The sequence below is a fragment of the Microtus ochrogaster genome, chromosome 8, assembly GCF_000317375.1.
Source record: "Microtus ochrogaster isolate Prairie Vole_2 chromosome 8, MicOch1.0, whole genome shotgun sequence".
NCBI classification, from domain to species: Eukaryota; Metazoa; Chordata; class Mammalia; order Rodentia; family Cricetidae; genus Microtus; species Microtus ochrogaster.
The window spans coordinates 27,557,821-27,573,367 of NC_022015.1; the positions used below are offsets into that span (position 1 = coordinate 27,557,821).

At 41.3% G+C, this 15,547-nt stretch overlaps 1 protein-coding gene across 2 annotated transcripts in view; it reads left to right on the top strand.

The window, feature by feature from the left end:
* The window catches only part of Dock1 (dedicator of cytokinesis 1), a 503,376-nt gene that overhangs the window by 116,092 nt on the left and 371,737 nt on the right, over window positions 1-15,547 (top strand). For both annotated transcript variants that reach the window (XM_013347890.2, XM_005351416.3), the window contains exon 22: window positions 2,002-2,136. In XM_013347890.2, coding sequence (XP_013203344.1) covers window positions 2,002-2,136 — 135 coding nt within the window. The remainder of the gene's footprint in view (window positions 1-2,001; window positions 2,137-15,547) is intronic.

Consider the following 15,547-nt stretch of genomic DNA (forward strand, 5'->3'; position numbering starts at 1 on the left):
AACTCACAGAGATCCGCCTGCCTCTGCCTCCCGAGTGCTGGGATTAAAGGCGTGTGCCACCATCGCCCGGCTTATTGTCCCACTTTGCACTTCCTTTAGCAACTTAGAAATATCACTTTGCATTGATTGGCAGGGTGAGGCCGTGGTTGCAACTCAGTCAGTAGACTGCACAGAAGTTGGGGCCTGAGCCTCAGCACATTATAAACAAGGTCTGATAGCAAACACCTGTAATCCTAACACCCTGGAGGTGGGGACCAGGGAGCAGAGGTCTAAGGTTGTTCTCAGCTGCATAACAGCAAGTGCCCAGGCCATAAGAGACCTTGTCTTATAACCCAAAAAAAACAAGACAACTCCACCAATCCACGTTAGTGGTGACAGACCCCCCTGTCGGGCCTCTCCCTTTTTGTACATAACAGCCGATCAGTGTTCTATTCTCTTTCATAATTAAATTATTTATACGGCTCAGGTGATTGCATTGCTCATATGTTTTACTACTTCAGACAAAGCTGAGGCAAATGTTACTGAATACATCTGTAATTGCTGCTATACAACATTTCCTCAAAGGGAAGTTGCTGATGTCAAAGGATTTGAATATTTTTGCTTGTATCTGGCATCAGTGATAAAATACCCTGATATATGTTTGTTGGTTTCCCTCCAAAGAGTATTGCTCTGATTTATCCCCTCATCTTGTCTTCACTTGGCAAATATTTTAGTTGTTATTTGTTTACATACTGTATTATTTACTTTTTCCCCCCATGGGCTGGGGGTTGGATGCTGGGCCTGGCACCTGCTGAGGGCACCCTCCAACTTAGATGCTTTCTCATCCCTGTCTGATTTTAATTTACATGTATTTGTTTATTAATGAAGTTGATTATTTTTCAAATTATATTTCTCAAATTTTGTTTGTTTTAAATTGAACTTTTCATATACCCTGAAGTTCTGAATCAATCTGTTACCATTTGGACTCTCTGGTTATATGCAAGAAAGAAAATTTTAAAGCTTTTTCCTATGCTAACAATTTTGTAAAACGATATCTCTGGCTAGTTGTGGTGGCACATGCCTTTTATGCTGGCACCCTTGAGGCCAGCCTGTTCTATCAGTGTCTCAACCTTCTGATGCTTCCACCCTTTAATACAGTTCCTCATGCTGTGGTGACCCCAACCAGAAAATGATTTCATTGCTACTTTGTAACTGTAATTTTGATATTGTTATGATTTGTAATTTAAGATATCTGATCTGCAACCTTCAAAGGAGTTGAGAAAGGGTCCAAACCCACAGGTTGAAATTTGCTGAATAGTCCCAGGGCAGCCAAGACTACATAGAGAGACTCTCTCAAAAAGCAAAAATAAGCAAACAACTTCATCCCACCCCAATAAAAGCTACCAAAACCTTAAGTTGTTATGAATTATAGTCTCCAAGTATACAATTCATTTGTATTTATTTCCCATTTATTTATGTCTGTCATGGGATGAACAATTGGAAAAATAATTCTGATGAATTTGTATGTGCTGTGATTTGTGTAAACTTTTTCATGTTATTGAGTTGTTTCACACTCCCAGTTTATAAATATGACCATGAGAAGATCAGTTATTATTTACGTTTTTTAAATTAAGTGTTTTGGGGGGAATTCAGTTATTAAGAACTATAACATCTACCTTAGAAATCTAATTTTCATCCTCTTAATAGGGATCCTCAGGAGATGCATTTAAAATTTTGTGCTGTTTATTTGGAAATTACCACCCAACAATTTCCTAGTTCCTTCAGTATAAGGCCTTTAGTTGACACAACACCAGCTAGGCTGCAGAGAGGTGGTGCCAAGTGAGGAACCCTTTCATACCACCCCTTTAATATTCTTACACGACCAGGAAGACATTTTATCAGGTGCCTTGTCTGGTTAGAAAGCTTTATGAATATGCATATATTCATAAGTGGAAACCTGAGTAAAAATGTCGAGTTGGGATTTCTGAACTCTTGATTGACATATGTTTCCCTTGGCACTAGGAAGCTGACCAAGGTGCTACGGACCTATGTGGCCAGTGCTGAAAAGCCAGGAATCAATGAGCAGCTGTACAAAGCCATAAAAGCCTTGGAGTACATCTTCAAATTCATCGTGCGCTCACGGGTTCTCTTCAACCAGTAAGTGTTCAGCCAAGGCCTGGGCAGATCCTCACTTCTCTCTTGGTTTTCCTTCCCTCTTTCTCTCCTCTTTGTCCTCCTCTGTGGCTTGGCTTCTCCTTCTCCTCCTTCCCGCTTCTTGCCTTCTGTTTGGGCCCAAGCTTTCACAGATGGAGGGCAGAGGTGCGTTTGCCCACGCTGACCCTGACTGCTTCCATAGCCGTCCCTGCAGAGTGTGCACTGTTCCGAGGCTCAGGAATGTGCCTGTGAGCCAAACATTGTCTGCTGAAAGCCTTTGGAATGCTTCTCACGCAGCGCTGGGCATCCACCAAGGGCTTGGCAGTACTTTTCAGTATATCTTCATAGAGCAAAAAGCCCCACAAGAGCAAACAAAAAATGAAACAAGCAATGAGAAGAAAAAGCCAGAATCAAGTTGTACAGCCTCACACGAGAGCACTGTGGGATCCCGACCCCTTTTCTCCTTCCCATAGAATGCTGTGTTTCTATAGATACTGGCGCACCCTCGGGCACTCTGCCTAATGGCAGCTGACCACCTTTAGAGTTAATTTTGAACTTGAAAGCAAGTTGGGATATTTATGATTTGATTGTCTTAGAGAATGCTGGTTGCTTATAAATTGATATTTCTAACCTCCACCGTTGTGCTGTTAAAATGAAATCACTTTGTGGTCTCCCCCAGTATCTCACACTGGTAAAAGAGATGTGGAGGTGGATAGTTTGGGTGTAGGGTGTGGATGTGGACTCTGCTTAGTTTTGGAGAGTGCAATTTTGTGGGTGACTTGAAGGGAGTGTTGTGAGCACATGGCGGCTGTTGGAGATTAATTGATCTTCTTGTGGTAGGTTTCTACCCAGAGAGCAGAGATGGGCTTTGTGAAGCCATCAATCAGAGACCACAATGGGGCACACCACAGGTGATTAGTGAGAAACGGGCATAAAGTTCACTGGACCCCTGCCAACATCCTCTTCACTTGTTTGTAGCGGATGTGTTCATAAGCACCAAGAAGAGAGGGAAAGAAAACATAAGGAACTCTGCAGCAGCATGCCACTGAGCCTGTCGGACAGCGGTGGTCAGAAATGGTGACTGGGCAGCCAGCTCTCCCTGTGCTCTTGGGCACAGAACTGAGTGTGCTCCATTCACTCTGGGCATTCCATGGTTAAGCCAGTAGCCACATGAAGACCCCTGTTGGAGGCCCACATCTTGTCCTTGATCAATATCTCAAAGGCATGCTCTTTCTTTTCGCTTGCTGGAGATTGGCACGGCACTTCATGTAGACAGATTGTCTGTTTGGGGCTGTTTAAGCTGGTAATGGTTTTCTCGCTAGTTGGTGCGAATGGGAACAAGGTAGACTTGCCTGTGCTTTCCTCTGTGTTATCTGGTTTTTATTTCCGTCATTCCGATTATGTGACAGTGAACACTGTGGCCCCTGGAATCTTCATTTTTAATTATTTTTCCCAGTATGCCCCTCCCGTCTCTGCACATAGCATGACTGCACATACATACATGCATAGATATGCCCCTCCCCCTTCTGCACACGACTGCACATGCATACATGATATGCGGTTAGTGAACACCTTGCTGGAGTTGGTTCTCTCCTTCCACCATGTGGTTTCTGGAACTCTTACCAGGTGGTCCCTCTTGCCAGCCCCCACCTTTCCTATTTCTTTAAATTCTCCCATTACAGTATGGGTGGAAATAAAGAAGACCCATGATAGGTGATGTGGCCTTTAATCATGGTTGGCCTGGAAAATTTTAATCTTGTCCAGTGTCTGATCCATGTGCTGCCAAATCAGGGATTCGGTGATGTGTGTCTTCCCTGCAGCCGCAGTGAGGATGTCCTCATTCCTCAGAGATTCACAACAACAGCCTGTGTATTTGGTTTGTCGTAACACACGACTCTTTTACACAACAGGGCTGCGTTAGAAATGACCGTGGCCACTCAGTCCACTGAGGTCAGCCGGGGACACCAGGAGCAAATGCTCTGCCTCACTTTGGTCCTTTTGAAGCACAGAATAGGAACACAGAGTTGTGGCATAAGCTCTTGGAACTATGGTTGTCACTCAGATTTATTTACTTTGATTCGCCTTGTGGTGGTCAGCAATATGATTGGCTGCTTCTCAACCTTCAAAATCAACTTTGATGGCTTCACTGGGTGAGGCTTCTGTCACCCACGCAGCCTGCAGTCTGGAACAGACCGGCTTACATTTGCTTCTCCCTGGTGTCCTCCTGTTCTCAGCATCCAGTATCTTTCTCTCCTATTATCTTTAGAGATTGTCTCTTTTTCTCATGATCTCAAGGTTCCTCTGCTTTTCCTGGCATGATACCTACAGTTGAGTAAGTTTGGGCTGTGGGGTGTGCAGCTATGCCAGGCTCTTTTAGGAATGCTGTATGTTAATTCTCATCTCGTTGACGAATGTTGTTACATGACAGCCCTATCTTTAAGCTCCACTCTGTTTCTCATACCTTCAACCCAGAGTATCTGTTGCTTTGAATGCTTCGTACTTCCCTACCTCATCTCAGGTTCTGCATTACCTTCATGAAAGCTCTGGGGAAACTTCTCTTTCTCATTCCAGACTCTCACCTCCAGCATCTCTGTGATTTTAAGTCATTGGAATACTAGATGCCCAACAGAAGGATGGATTACTAAAAAACACACAGCTGCCTGTAGGAACGTGATGTTAGAATACCATTTCTGCTCTCCCTCTTCTCACAGATACTGACACATATGCTATTGGGTCACTGTCGTGAGCCACATGGGGCATCTCACATGGGAAGCAAGTCTACACTGAAGGGTGCTACCACATCCTCTCCTCCACTCCTTCCCCCTTCTCTTCCTTCTGCCTGGCAGTCACAGAGCCTGGCTTCAGGCTCTTGCTGTGAACCTCTTCCATCCTCAAAAGGTACAAGAAGAGATTGTCTTCAGCTCCATGGGCTCTGATTCTACCATGACTTCCCATGTTGTCTCTCTCCGGTACTGGACCCTGAACTCTCCTTGGAACTTCTCCCATCCCTTGCTGTTGCCTCTCTGTCTGCCCATGATAGTATAACTTAGTATCTGATAGTCTATCTCAGTGTCCTTTTGAACTGCGTGCCCCAACTAAAACCTACACCGAACCTTGAGTATGTCGCAGGAAGTACCCCATTTAGGAGCTCAGGAATTCCCTCTTTCCTGGGCTGGGCCCTCAGGCTGCCTCTCTCCCGTCTAAGTCGCAGCAGGAGCTAGCCTCATCACTGTTGTTTTTAACCAAGTCTCTTTCATTCTGTTTTACCAATAAAGATGCTGGAGTGAAAACCTGCTAGTTCAGAGAGACTAGAGACAGCGCCCAGCTGCTTCTTCCTCTACTGTCATCCTGGATGAGAGCTTTCTCTTCTGCCATCTTAAACAAAAACGCCTCTGACCGGATCTTCTCCCTTCTACTTCCCCTCTCTCTCTCTCTCTCTCTCCCTCCCTCCCTCCCTTCTTCCCTTCCTCTCTCCCTCCCTCTCTCTCCTCCTGACTTCCTCTGTTGCTCTCTATGTTTTTTTTTTTTTCTGTTGACTGGTTGCTTGCTCTGCCTCTTGAACTATGGTTGACTTTATTTAATTCTGTGTACAATATTCAAGTAGAAAGCTTTTAAAGTTATACATTAGGGCTGAGCCACACCACAGCCAGAAGCATATTTTTCCAGTAAATAACTCAACCTCAGGGTTCAAAGTGTAATCAAATATCCTGCAACACACCCCAAACTGAATTTCTTTGCTAGAATAGCATGCTCTTTCTAAGAGCCAAGATTGTCCAGGGCACAAGTTGAATGTCAGCTATCTCTAAGAGACAGTGAAGTCTTTCATGGCTTTCTTTACAGACTCATGGGGGTCACAGTGATGTCCTGATCACCGTGTCTTTCTCCTTTCCTTTTTGCTTCTCTCCTTTGTTCCTTTCTTTTTCCATATATATGTAACGAACTTGAGTCCTGTCTGTATCACCATTTTCACAGCCTTTCCAACTCCTTCTTCATGTTCCTGAGTGTGGCTTTTAACTGCCCACCAGAATTTTGGAGAGATGAAAGAACACATGTACCTTTTAGAATACGAAGTGCACTTTTGGTCATATTGAGTAGACACAAGACATACCTCTTTTGCATATCTAATGGCTGAAGACTGTGAGATGCTTTGGTATCTCATAGATTTCACAGGCTGGAAAATGGAAAAGCTCGTGCCCTTCCTTTCAGAGGCTTCCTTTCCAGCCCATGACAGCATAATGTCTTGTCCTTCCACAACATTTGCCTTTGACTTCAAGGGCCTGATTGAGTCTTGCCCCGTTCCTGTTTTGAATGGGTTACTTGAAGAGGAAAGAGCCTCGTACCCCAGGCAGGTGTCTGGAGTGCCTTGCTCATCAGCAGTTCTAAGCAGGTCTCATGTGGGATATTTTCAGTGGGGAGAAAAAGAAACCCGCGTTCTCATTTTCTTACCTGCAGTACACTCATTACCTTGGGAGAAAAGCAGCTGTGCTCACAACTGTGCTTGATAAGTGGGGTTTTTTGTTGTTGTTGTCTTTTGTTTTTGTTTTTTCAGTTGGAATAAACTTTTGGGGTCTATTCTTTTGCTTCTTTCAAAATGGTCTGCTGTGTTTTCAAGTATAATAGAGTTGCTGTGTTAAATTCTGGTATAATTGTGATTAATTGTTCTTCCCGAAGAACAAAGAGATGAAATTCTGGAGATAGTGATGCTTACTGTGCTGTCTCACTGCCTTTCTGTGGTGCAGGCCCATCTCATACTCTTTGTTCTAGTTAGGGAGCTCTTTTTGTCTTTAAATGAGAACGGCAGTTCTGGCCCAAACAAATTTGGTTCATGGTGAACTCAGAGAAAGACTCCAGGCAGCCAGAGGCTCCTCTCGCTGTGTGTTTTTTTCTGCCTTCTGTGTGGGTGGACTGTATTAACTAGAAAGCCCAAAGCAGACATCCTTCATCAGACCTGCTGAATGCTGGGCTGTGCCTGGCTATTGCTTGTCACCTCAACTGCCTTTCGTATGCTGTAGTCTCTGCTTGTCATCTGGTGTTAAGCTTTGTGAATAATTAGTTATTGATCATGAATAAGTTATGCCGATCCGTCTTTGTGCTCTCGTTCTTTGGGTCACAAAATAGAACGTAGTTCGTAGACAAAGAGCCTGTCATCGTTCATTGTTAATGAATTCTTATTGAAAACAGCAAGGAACGAGGAGGTTTTACTCATCAATTTATTTATTGATACGTTTCTGGATTTCTTCTTCCCATCCCTTCCTTCATTTCGAAGTAGGTGAAATGAGTAACTCTTCTTGGTATATTTGATAAAACCAGGATGGAAAGTTCTGGAGACTTCCTGCTGATGTCTCATTACAGAGAGACGAGTCAAAGGAGTCACTGCATACTGTAAGCATTCGTTAGGCTACGCATAGTTGCTAAGAGAGTAACTTATTATTAAACTGTCATCCATGAGAGGTTCTTTGTAAGGTGTCAAATATTTTAAAGGCTCGTTTACTATGCTTTATAGTTTTTGAAACAGTTATTGTTAGCCTACAGGTTTATAACTATTGCCTGTTTTATGGATTTAGGTCTTCACTGACATGAAGGTTTTCCCCTAGTGTTTTACTTAGTGTGTACATTTCTTTCTTCATTCTTTTGTTTTCCAACTCTCGGTGTTTCATATTTCAGATATTATTTTCACCTTTCCTAGACTTGTCTTGTCAATCATAATGTAGGTTGGTCTTGAACTCATGCTGATCCTCTTGTCTCAACCTCTTCAGAGCTAGGATGACAGGCTTGAGCTTCCATGCCCCACTTAAGGTATGTCTTTTTATAAATAGCACGTATGCATCTTTATTTACCAGTCTCACAATTCTTTAAATTTATCATCTTACTTGTTTACATATAAGGTTGTGAGGTTTTGGATTCTATTTCTCACCCTAAATTAAAAACATTAAAAAGCAGATGTTTTCTAAAGTAAATGGTATTTTTTGACCATAGCATTGGAACGAGGAGGGCAGAGGGTTGTAGTGAAAACACGAGTCATGTTAAACTGTGGACATCGTTAAAGAGGGCGAGGCGAGGGGATGTTTTGAAGGTACAAGTAAGTAAGATTGCCTAGATATTTTGGTATAATAACTCTCTTTGGCTACAGTAAATATATAGGAGTAACCTCAGTCCAGGGTCGCTGCCTGGATGGATATCTTGGTAGAATTATACAGCTTTGTTACCGTCCCTCACACTGATGTGTTAGTTTCTGTGGGATGTTCATGCTGAGGACATTCCCTTCATAGCCTCCAGCTTTAGGTACTTTGGGGAAATAGGGTCTGCATAGAAACTACATTTGATTTTGACAACTTTTACATTCTCATTTTAAATAAAGATTTTTCTCCTTAGTATCTGTTCATCAACAGCCCTGTAGTTAGGCTTTGGTTGTAAATTGTTGCATGCACACTGGCCTCCTGGGTGCTTGTTTGGTCCTATGTCAGAGGCAGAAGTGATTGGTGCCTGGGAATCAGTGTCCTAGCCTTTCTGCCACAGAGGAGTCACCTTTTCTGGAGAAGCTTCCATGGAGTCTGTCGATCAGTTCTGTTTGTTAAGAGAAATCCACATGTGTCAGTTTAAGGGGTATCAAGGATTTATTAAGATATAAAATGGGGGAAATGCACTCACAGATAGAGGATTATGGTAAATCCAGTTGCAGAGTCCTTGGAAAGCTGGGGACTTGTCACTCGCTGCTTCATGCTGCCTAACTCAGTCTTCACCACCCAAGAGAGCAGGACCACCCTCTTTCCTTCCATATAAGAGGTCACCACCTCTATCTGGCCAGATAGCCCAAGATCATGAGCCAAATGATTATCCACTATATCCACTCCTCTGATGTTTTTAGAAATGGTTATCTTTTTAAGCAGTGGGCTTGCAACAAATAAGCAAAACAGAAAAGATTCAGTAAATATAAAGGCATAGGAAGTTTGAAAATAAAAACGAAGAAGGAAATTCCATTTGCATATAGAATTTGGAAATGGCATGGATCATTAGACTTCTAAGAATTTTTGTAATCCTCAATACATTCACATCAATAATCAAACATCATTATAAAAATAATCTTTATTCGTGTGACTAGAGTCACAAATCAGATTTAATCACTTTAAGAGCAATACATAAAGGTCTTTAAAACCAAGAGACCAGACCGCAGGCTGTTGAGGCAGCTCAGAGGCTACCGTATTTGCTTGTCTTTTGAGGACCCAAGTTCAGTTCCCAGAAAGCACACAACAGTTTACAACCATCTTCAAGTGCAGTTCTGGGGCATCCGATGGTCTCTTCTGGCCTCTGCCGACGGCACACACACGGTTCTCATACATTTATGTAGGCAAAAGATAATCTTTGAAAAAAAAGGAACAGATGTCACAGAGAAAACAGTCATTAAGATTTAGCTTTCTGTGAGTGAAAAACTAATGCAGATGGCAGAAAATTTATCTAGAAAATAAAAAGTCCTTGTACCCTAGGCCAGTTTTTGTAAATTTTCCCAGAAACAGATATACATTTAAAACTAATTTGTTTAAAAAAGAATTGTGTTCAGGCTTTACTGCAGTATGTAGGTTCAGCTTTGGAAAATATTGTAAATGCTTTATGACCTTGACCACGCACAAATTTCCCTTTGTGAGCTCTGCCCTCCCCAGACCTCCAGCTTGCAGACTATGACATGCTCAAGTGTTCACTTTGCCCCTTTCTTTCTCCTCACTTTAGAACAAGGCCCGTTCTACTGCTGAACCCCAGCTTCGTGTTTGTAACGCAGAATCCTCTTATCTGAACAGAATTCTCTCTGCTCATCCTCACTGAAAATGTCTCTTTCTCCTCACGGTCCCCTTGGTCTCTTCCTTTCCTGCTTCCTGGCTCCACTTTGGCTTTGCTTCCTTTGTTAAATTGATGCTTTTTAGCAAACCTCTAAAAATCTCTACATTTAGACAATTACTGTTTTTCACAATGAAAGAATGAATTTTATGCCCTACAGGTTTTCCTCATCAAAACATGCTTTTCCCCCATGTTATTCTTCCCATATAGAATTACCCATCAGCTTGAATCTGAAACTCTTAGGTAATCATTTTTGTAGTGAAGACCAGAGAAATCTACCTCGAATTTTTCCATACTCTGACAATGTATAAAATGTATATTTTAATAGATACAGTTATGTACTGTGTTGTAATGATTTAAAAAGTCAAGGAAACCTCAATTTATATTTAACTTATTTTTATTATTTTATCTTACATTGGAATCATATAGTTTCCTTTGTATACTTGATGGCATTTGTAGACTTTAGCTTATGTGGCTAATTTATTTTTAAACATACCATTTAACATTCACCTAATTTATTCCTTGATTACATATGAAATTGGAGATCTTACTTATATAGTCTTTATTTTCAGCTCTTAAAGTTAAATAGCTGTGTTTAATGTGCAGGAGGCAATAGACATTACGTTATCTTTTTATTTGTGTATTTATTTTTAGGTTAAAGTTATGGTTTGATTTCAGTATGTAGCAGAGATAATTACAACTTGGCTAAGCCATTAAGTCCAGGCCAAGGTGTGTCCTAATCCTGACAGTCATCTTTATTTTTATTTTGTCAAAAAATTTATGAGAATAGGACAGTCAAGTAGTAATGTAAATTTATTAGTTTGTAAGAAGATAGTTGAATGAAAATTATATTTATGATAGAATGGAACAAGTTAAGGTCACCCACTTACATAAGTAAACTTTTAGATTTTTATTTGTAGTTTTATGAAGCCTGAGACCAAATTGTTCAGCCTCAGCAGTTCTCATAGCTTACGGTTTTCAAATAAACCTCTACTTTTATTGGGTTTTTTTCCCCCCTTTTATTTTTCGTTCATCTCAAATGAACTTAGGAGGGAACACTTAGATGTTTTCATTTTGGCTAGAAGTGGGTGAAATAAATTTCCAAAATCCCTTGAATAACAAGATCATTTTAATGTGAGGGGAAAGGTGGGTTGAAAATAGAGACAAAAAAGAAGAAATTAGAACAAAAAATTAACCTGATTATTATGTTTATTGTATAGTTGCAGATTAAGAATAATCATAACAGTGTTGACATGAGAATTTTAATCAGGCATGCAATCAAAAGATGTTTTTAGACACACAGAGGCAAGAGAGATTTACCACCAACTTCATAGATGTGATCACAAATTCAGGTATTTTAAAAACAAGGGAGAAACCACCCCTGTAGTTGCTCTTGTTAAAGCCATTCCCCTGGATTGCAGGGTCAGCCAACCCTGGCTAGGTTAGCTCTGCCCTGAGCTGTTGCTGGGACTCAAGGAAAGAAAATTACCTTTATGCAATGTCATCCCCAAGAAAAGTGGCAGCGCCTGGCTGAAGACCCTTCATAGAGTTCCACTCAAAGACAATTCATGGCTTCATGGAGTACTGCCTTCCTTAGGGGAGGAATCCTTTCCATGAGTAAAATCAGTGGGGTGGCTTAACCAAAAAGTGGGAATCCTGATCTCATGAGTCAGAAAAAGCCATGTTATAGAAATGGAGAATACTACAGGCTCCATATAGACTCTGCTGGAGTTGAATATCTGTTCCACAGGGATTATGTTGTCACCACGTGCAACAACTTAAAAGAAAAAAATACTTGACATCCACTCACTCTTCCATTTATGTATGTATGTATATATATGCATATATGTATATATCTATCATCTACTAGCTAACATCTGTCGTATGTATCAGATCCTTCACCTATCATCTATCTATCTCATCTACCTATTGTCTTTCTCTTAACTCCTAATCATCTCTCTACCTGTCTCCGTTTACCCACCCATCTCTTCATCCATCCTGATATCTCTCTACCTGTCTCTCTGTTTATCCAGCCACCAATTCATCCATCCAGGTTAGTTTTTATTCTCAACCTGATACAACCTAGAGTTATCTGAGAAGGAACCTCAGTTGAAGAATTGTCTCTATCAGATTGTCCTGTGGCCATGTCTATGAGTTACTCTCTTGTCAGTTGATCTAGGACAGTGGCTCTCAACCTGTGGGTTGTGACCCCTTTGGAGGTCAAGTTGGAGGTCAAATGACCTGTTCATGTAATAGTCTAAAACCATCTGTATGTCAGATATTTACATTACGATTCATAACAGTAGCAAAATTACAGTTATGAAGACACAATGAAGATGTTGTATGGTTTGAGGTCACCACAGCATGAGTAATTATATTATGGGATCTCTGCATTGGGAAGGTTGAGAACCACTGGCCTAAGTCCACTCCACTGTGGATGGCACCATTCCCTGGCCAGGTGGTTCTGGGCTATCTCAGAAATGCAGCTGAGTGTAAGGCAGTGAGTGAGCCAGTAAACAGGGGTTATTTCTGCATGAGTTCCTGCCCAGCCTTCTCTCAGTTGAGCTAAATGGACCCCTTTCCCCTAAGTTGCTTTCATCAGTGTTTTCTGACAAAATGAAGCAATGAAGAAGAAACTAGAATACTATTTACATGTTCTAGTTTGTCTATTTATCTTTTCTGTATGTCATAGTTATGAACATATTAGTCATAGTTCTCTATCCATCTATCATCTCTATGTATATATTTATCTGTTTTCATTTATCCCTCCGTTTATCATTTCTCTATATTTTATCTATTTCTCATCCACGATCTTTCATCTGTTTCTTACATCTATCTCTCCATCCATCCATCCATCCATCCATCCATCCATCCATCCATCCATCCACATCATCTATCTGTATTAATTACTTTGTTAATTGCTGTAATAAAACATCATTACCAAAGCAGCCTGTAGCAGAAAGGGTTTATTTGGACTTATGGTTCCAGTGGGTCAGACTCCATAATGTGGAGCATAGGCAGCAAACAGCAGGCATGGTGGCAAGAAGAACTTTTCAGCTTAAGTCTTTAAATGCAAGCAGGAATCAGGGTGAGAGAACTGGGAGGGGCTTGTGCCTTTGAAACCCACTTCCTATTCTAAGGTCACACCTCTTAAACCCATCAAAGCCTTTGAGGAACATTTTCATTCAAATCACTACATCATTGTGCTCCTTTCTCTTCCTCCCCTATATATCATTTCCCTATATCTGTCTGTCATCTCTCTAATCTACTTTGTTTTGTTTGACAGAGATGTGTAATGGTCTATATTTAGGGATAGCATTTCCATGGTATTACACATTCCTCAATAGCGTTACACATCCTGCTCTGTGTAATGGTCTTTATTTGGGAATAGCATTTCCACGGCATTACACACTCCTCAATAGAGTTACACATCCCGCTCTGTGTTATGGTCTTTATTTGGGAATAGCATTTCCATGGAAATAACTGAACACTGTAGTACAGTAGACTGTAGACATATTCGGAGGTGGAGGCAAGGGAGTGATTTTCAAGGTCAATGGCATGGCATGGCATCAGATACTTGAAATGGTAGTTTTTGGCCATGATGATTCATAGCAAGAGTGGCATCAATCTGAGATGAAGGAGGCAGGTGCTGGGCAGAGGCCCTGCATGGTGGTGTTGTGGCTGCTGTGCAGGTATTGGCTTTCTGGTGATAACTCTAGGTAGATATGCATAGGATCAACCCCCCCCCCCCAATAGCTTCCAGGCCTTATTTAAAAAAAAAAAAAACTTTGAAAATCATGTGTATGCATGTGTATCTGTGTCGAAGTAAGTCCATGGGAGTTAGTGCTCAGGGATGGCTGACGAGGCTGCTGGAGTCTCTGGGTCTGGAATTCTAGGCAATTGTGAGTTTCTTGATCAGGGTGCCAGGACCAGAATTCAGGTCCCCTGCAAGAGCTGTGTCCTCTTAACCACCAAACATCTCCCTTACCATCTTTACTTGTTTTTAGTGGTTTAGCACAGTGACTCCACGTTGATCATCACAACTTGGGCATTTTTCACACATTTGTTTCTGTTGCTTTTCTTTGCATTTTCTCTTCTTAAGTAAAGCCACATTCCCCGCTTCTTCCTTTCTCCCCTTGCTTTCTTCAACACCAGTTAATGTTTTCTATTTTCCATCTTCTTTTCTGTTCTTTCAACATGTTTAACATCCTTTAGTATTTTTTTCATAACTATCCCAGATGGAAACATGCTTGCTAAATTTAAAGAATAATTTAAATTGCCATCACCATTCTCTTGGAAGTGGCCAAATCCAGACTAGCAGAACACAGAGACTGAAGGCATTTTTTTTTTTTGTCCTTGGCATTAATGTCACCGTGCACTTTCCTTCCACGTATATTTTGAGCCTGGCCTCACATTGCTGTTTTGTATAGTCGGCGTTCATTGGTTGTGCTCTATGTATAGAATTGCTTTTCATCTCTCTTTTAACTTCACGTTTCCCTCAGGGGTCGTTTTCCTTCTGTCAGAAGAGTTCCCCTTAGAATTTCCTTTAGGAGAAATCAGCTACAGGCTTTGTGTATATGAAAATGATTTATTTCGTGTCTGTGTTTGAAAAATACTTTCATTTGACACAGCCCTCCAGATTGGCACTTTTCTTCCTCCAGGTGTTACTCCTTTTCCTTCTTGTTTCCATCATTTCTGGCGAGAAGTCTCTTTTTAGACTCACGGTTATTGTTACATCCTTAAAGATAGAGTAATATGTGTTCTCCCCTCTGGCTGCCCTCGAGGTTTGTCTCTGTGGTTATTTGCATAGGAAACAACCTCTGTGGGCTGCATAGGAAAATGTTTCTTTGCATTTACTTTGCATTGAGTATTTGGGGATTGGGTTTGAAGTCTTGGATCACCATTTCAATGACTTCCCTCCCTCCTGACCCTCCCTTTGTGCTGAAGCATCAGTAACCTGGGCCCTAGATCCCTCTGCTGTGCTCCTTCTTTCACTCCCCTCTGTGTTTTCCTCCTTTGTCTGTGTTCTCAGTACCTTTTTTCTGGGTTGTCTACCATTTCACTATTTTTGTTTCTGGCTGTTCCTAGACTCTAGTTAGCTCATACAGTAAATTCCTCATGTTGTTATGTTGTTTAATTAAGACTTTGCATTTTAAAGATCCATTAGGACCCTGCCATGATCCGCCTTGACTTCTGTTTTTCCCCCACCTTTTATTTTTTCTATTCCATCATTATATTCCATCATTTTAATTTTTCTAATACAAAAAGAAAAGATATTTTATTTTTACTTGTATGACTGCTTGCGTGTCTTGCTCTTTGTGTAAGCACATGTATGTGGTACCCACAGTGGCCAAAGAGGGTATTGAATTCCCTGGGACCTGATGTGAGCTGCCATGTAGGTACTGGGAACCAAACTTAGGTCCTTTGCGGGAGTAGCTGCACTCTAGACCACTGAGCTGTCTCCCTGACCCCCATTTTCTCTAATTTTGATGTTCCCATCAACTACAAGAAATCTGCTGTGGGCCATTTGTCTTTTTTTCCTCTTTGGTTTGGCCATGGGGACGGTGTTTTTTTTTTTTTGTTTTTT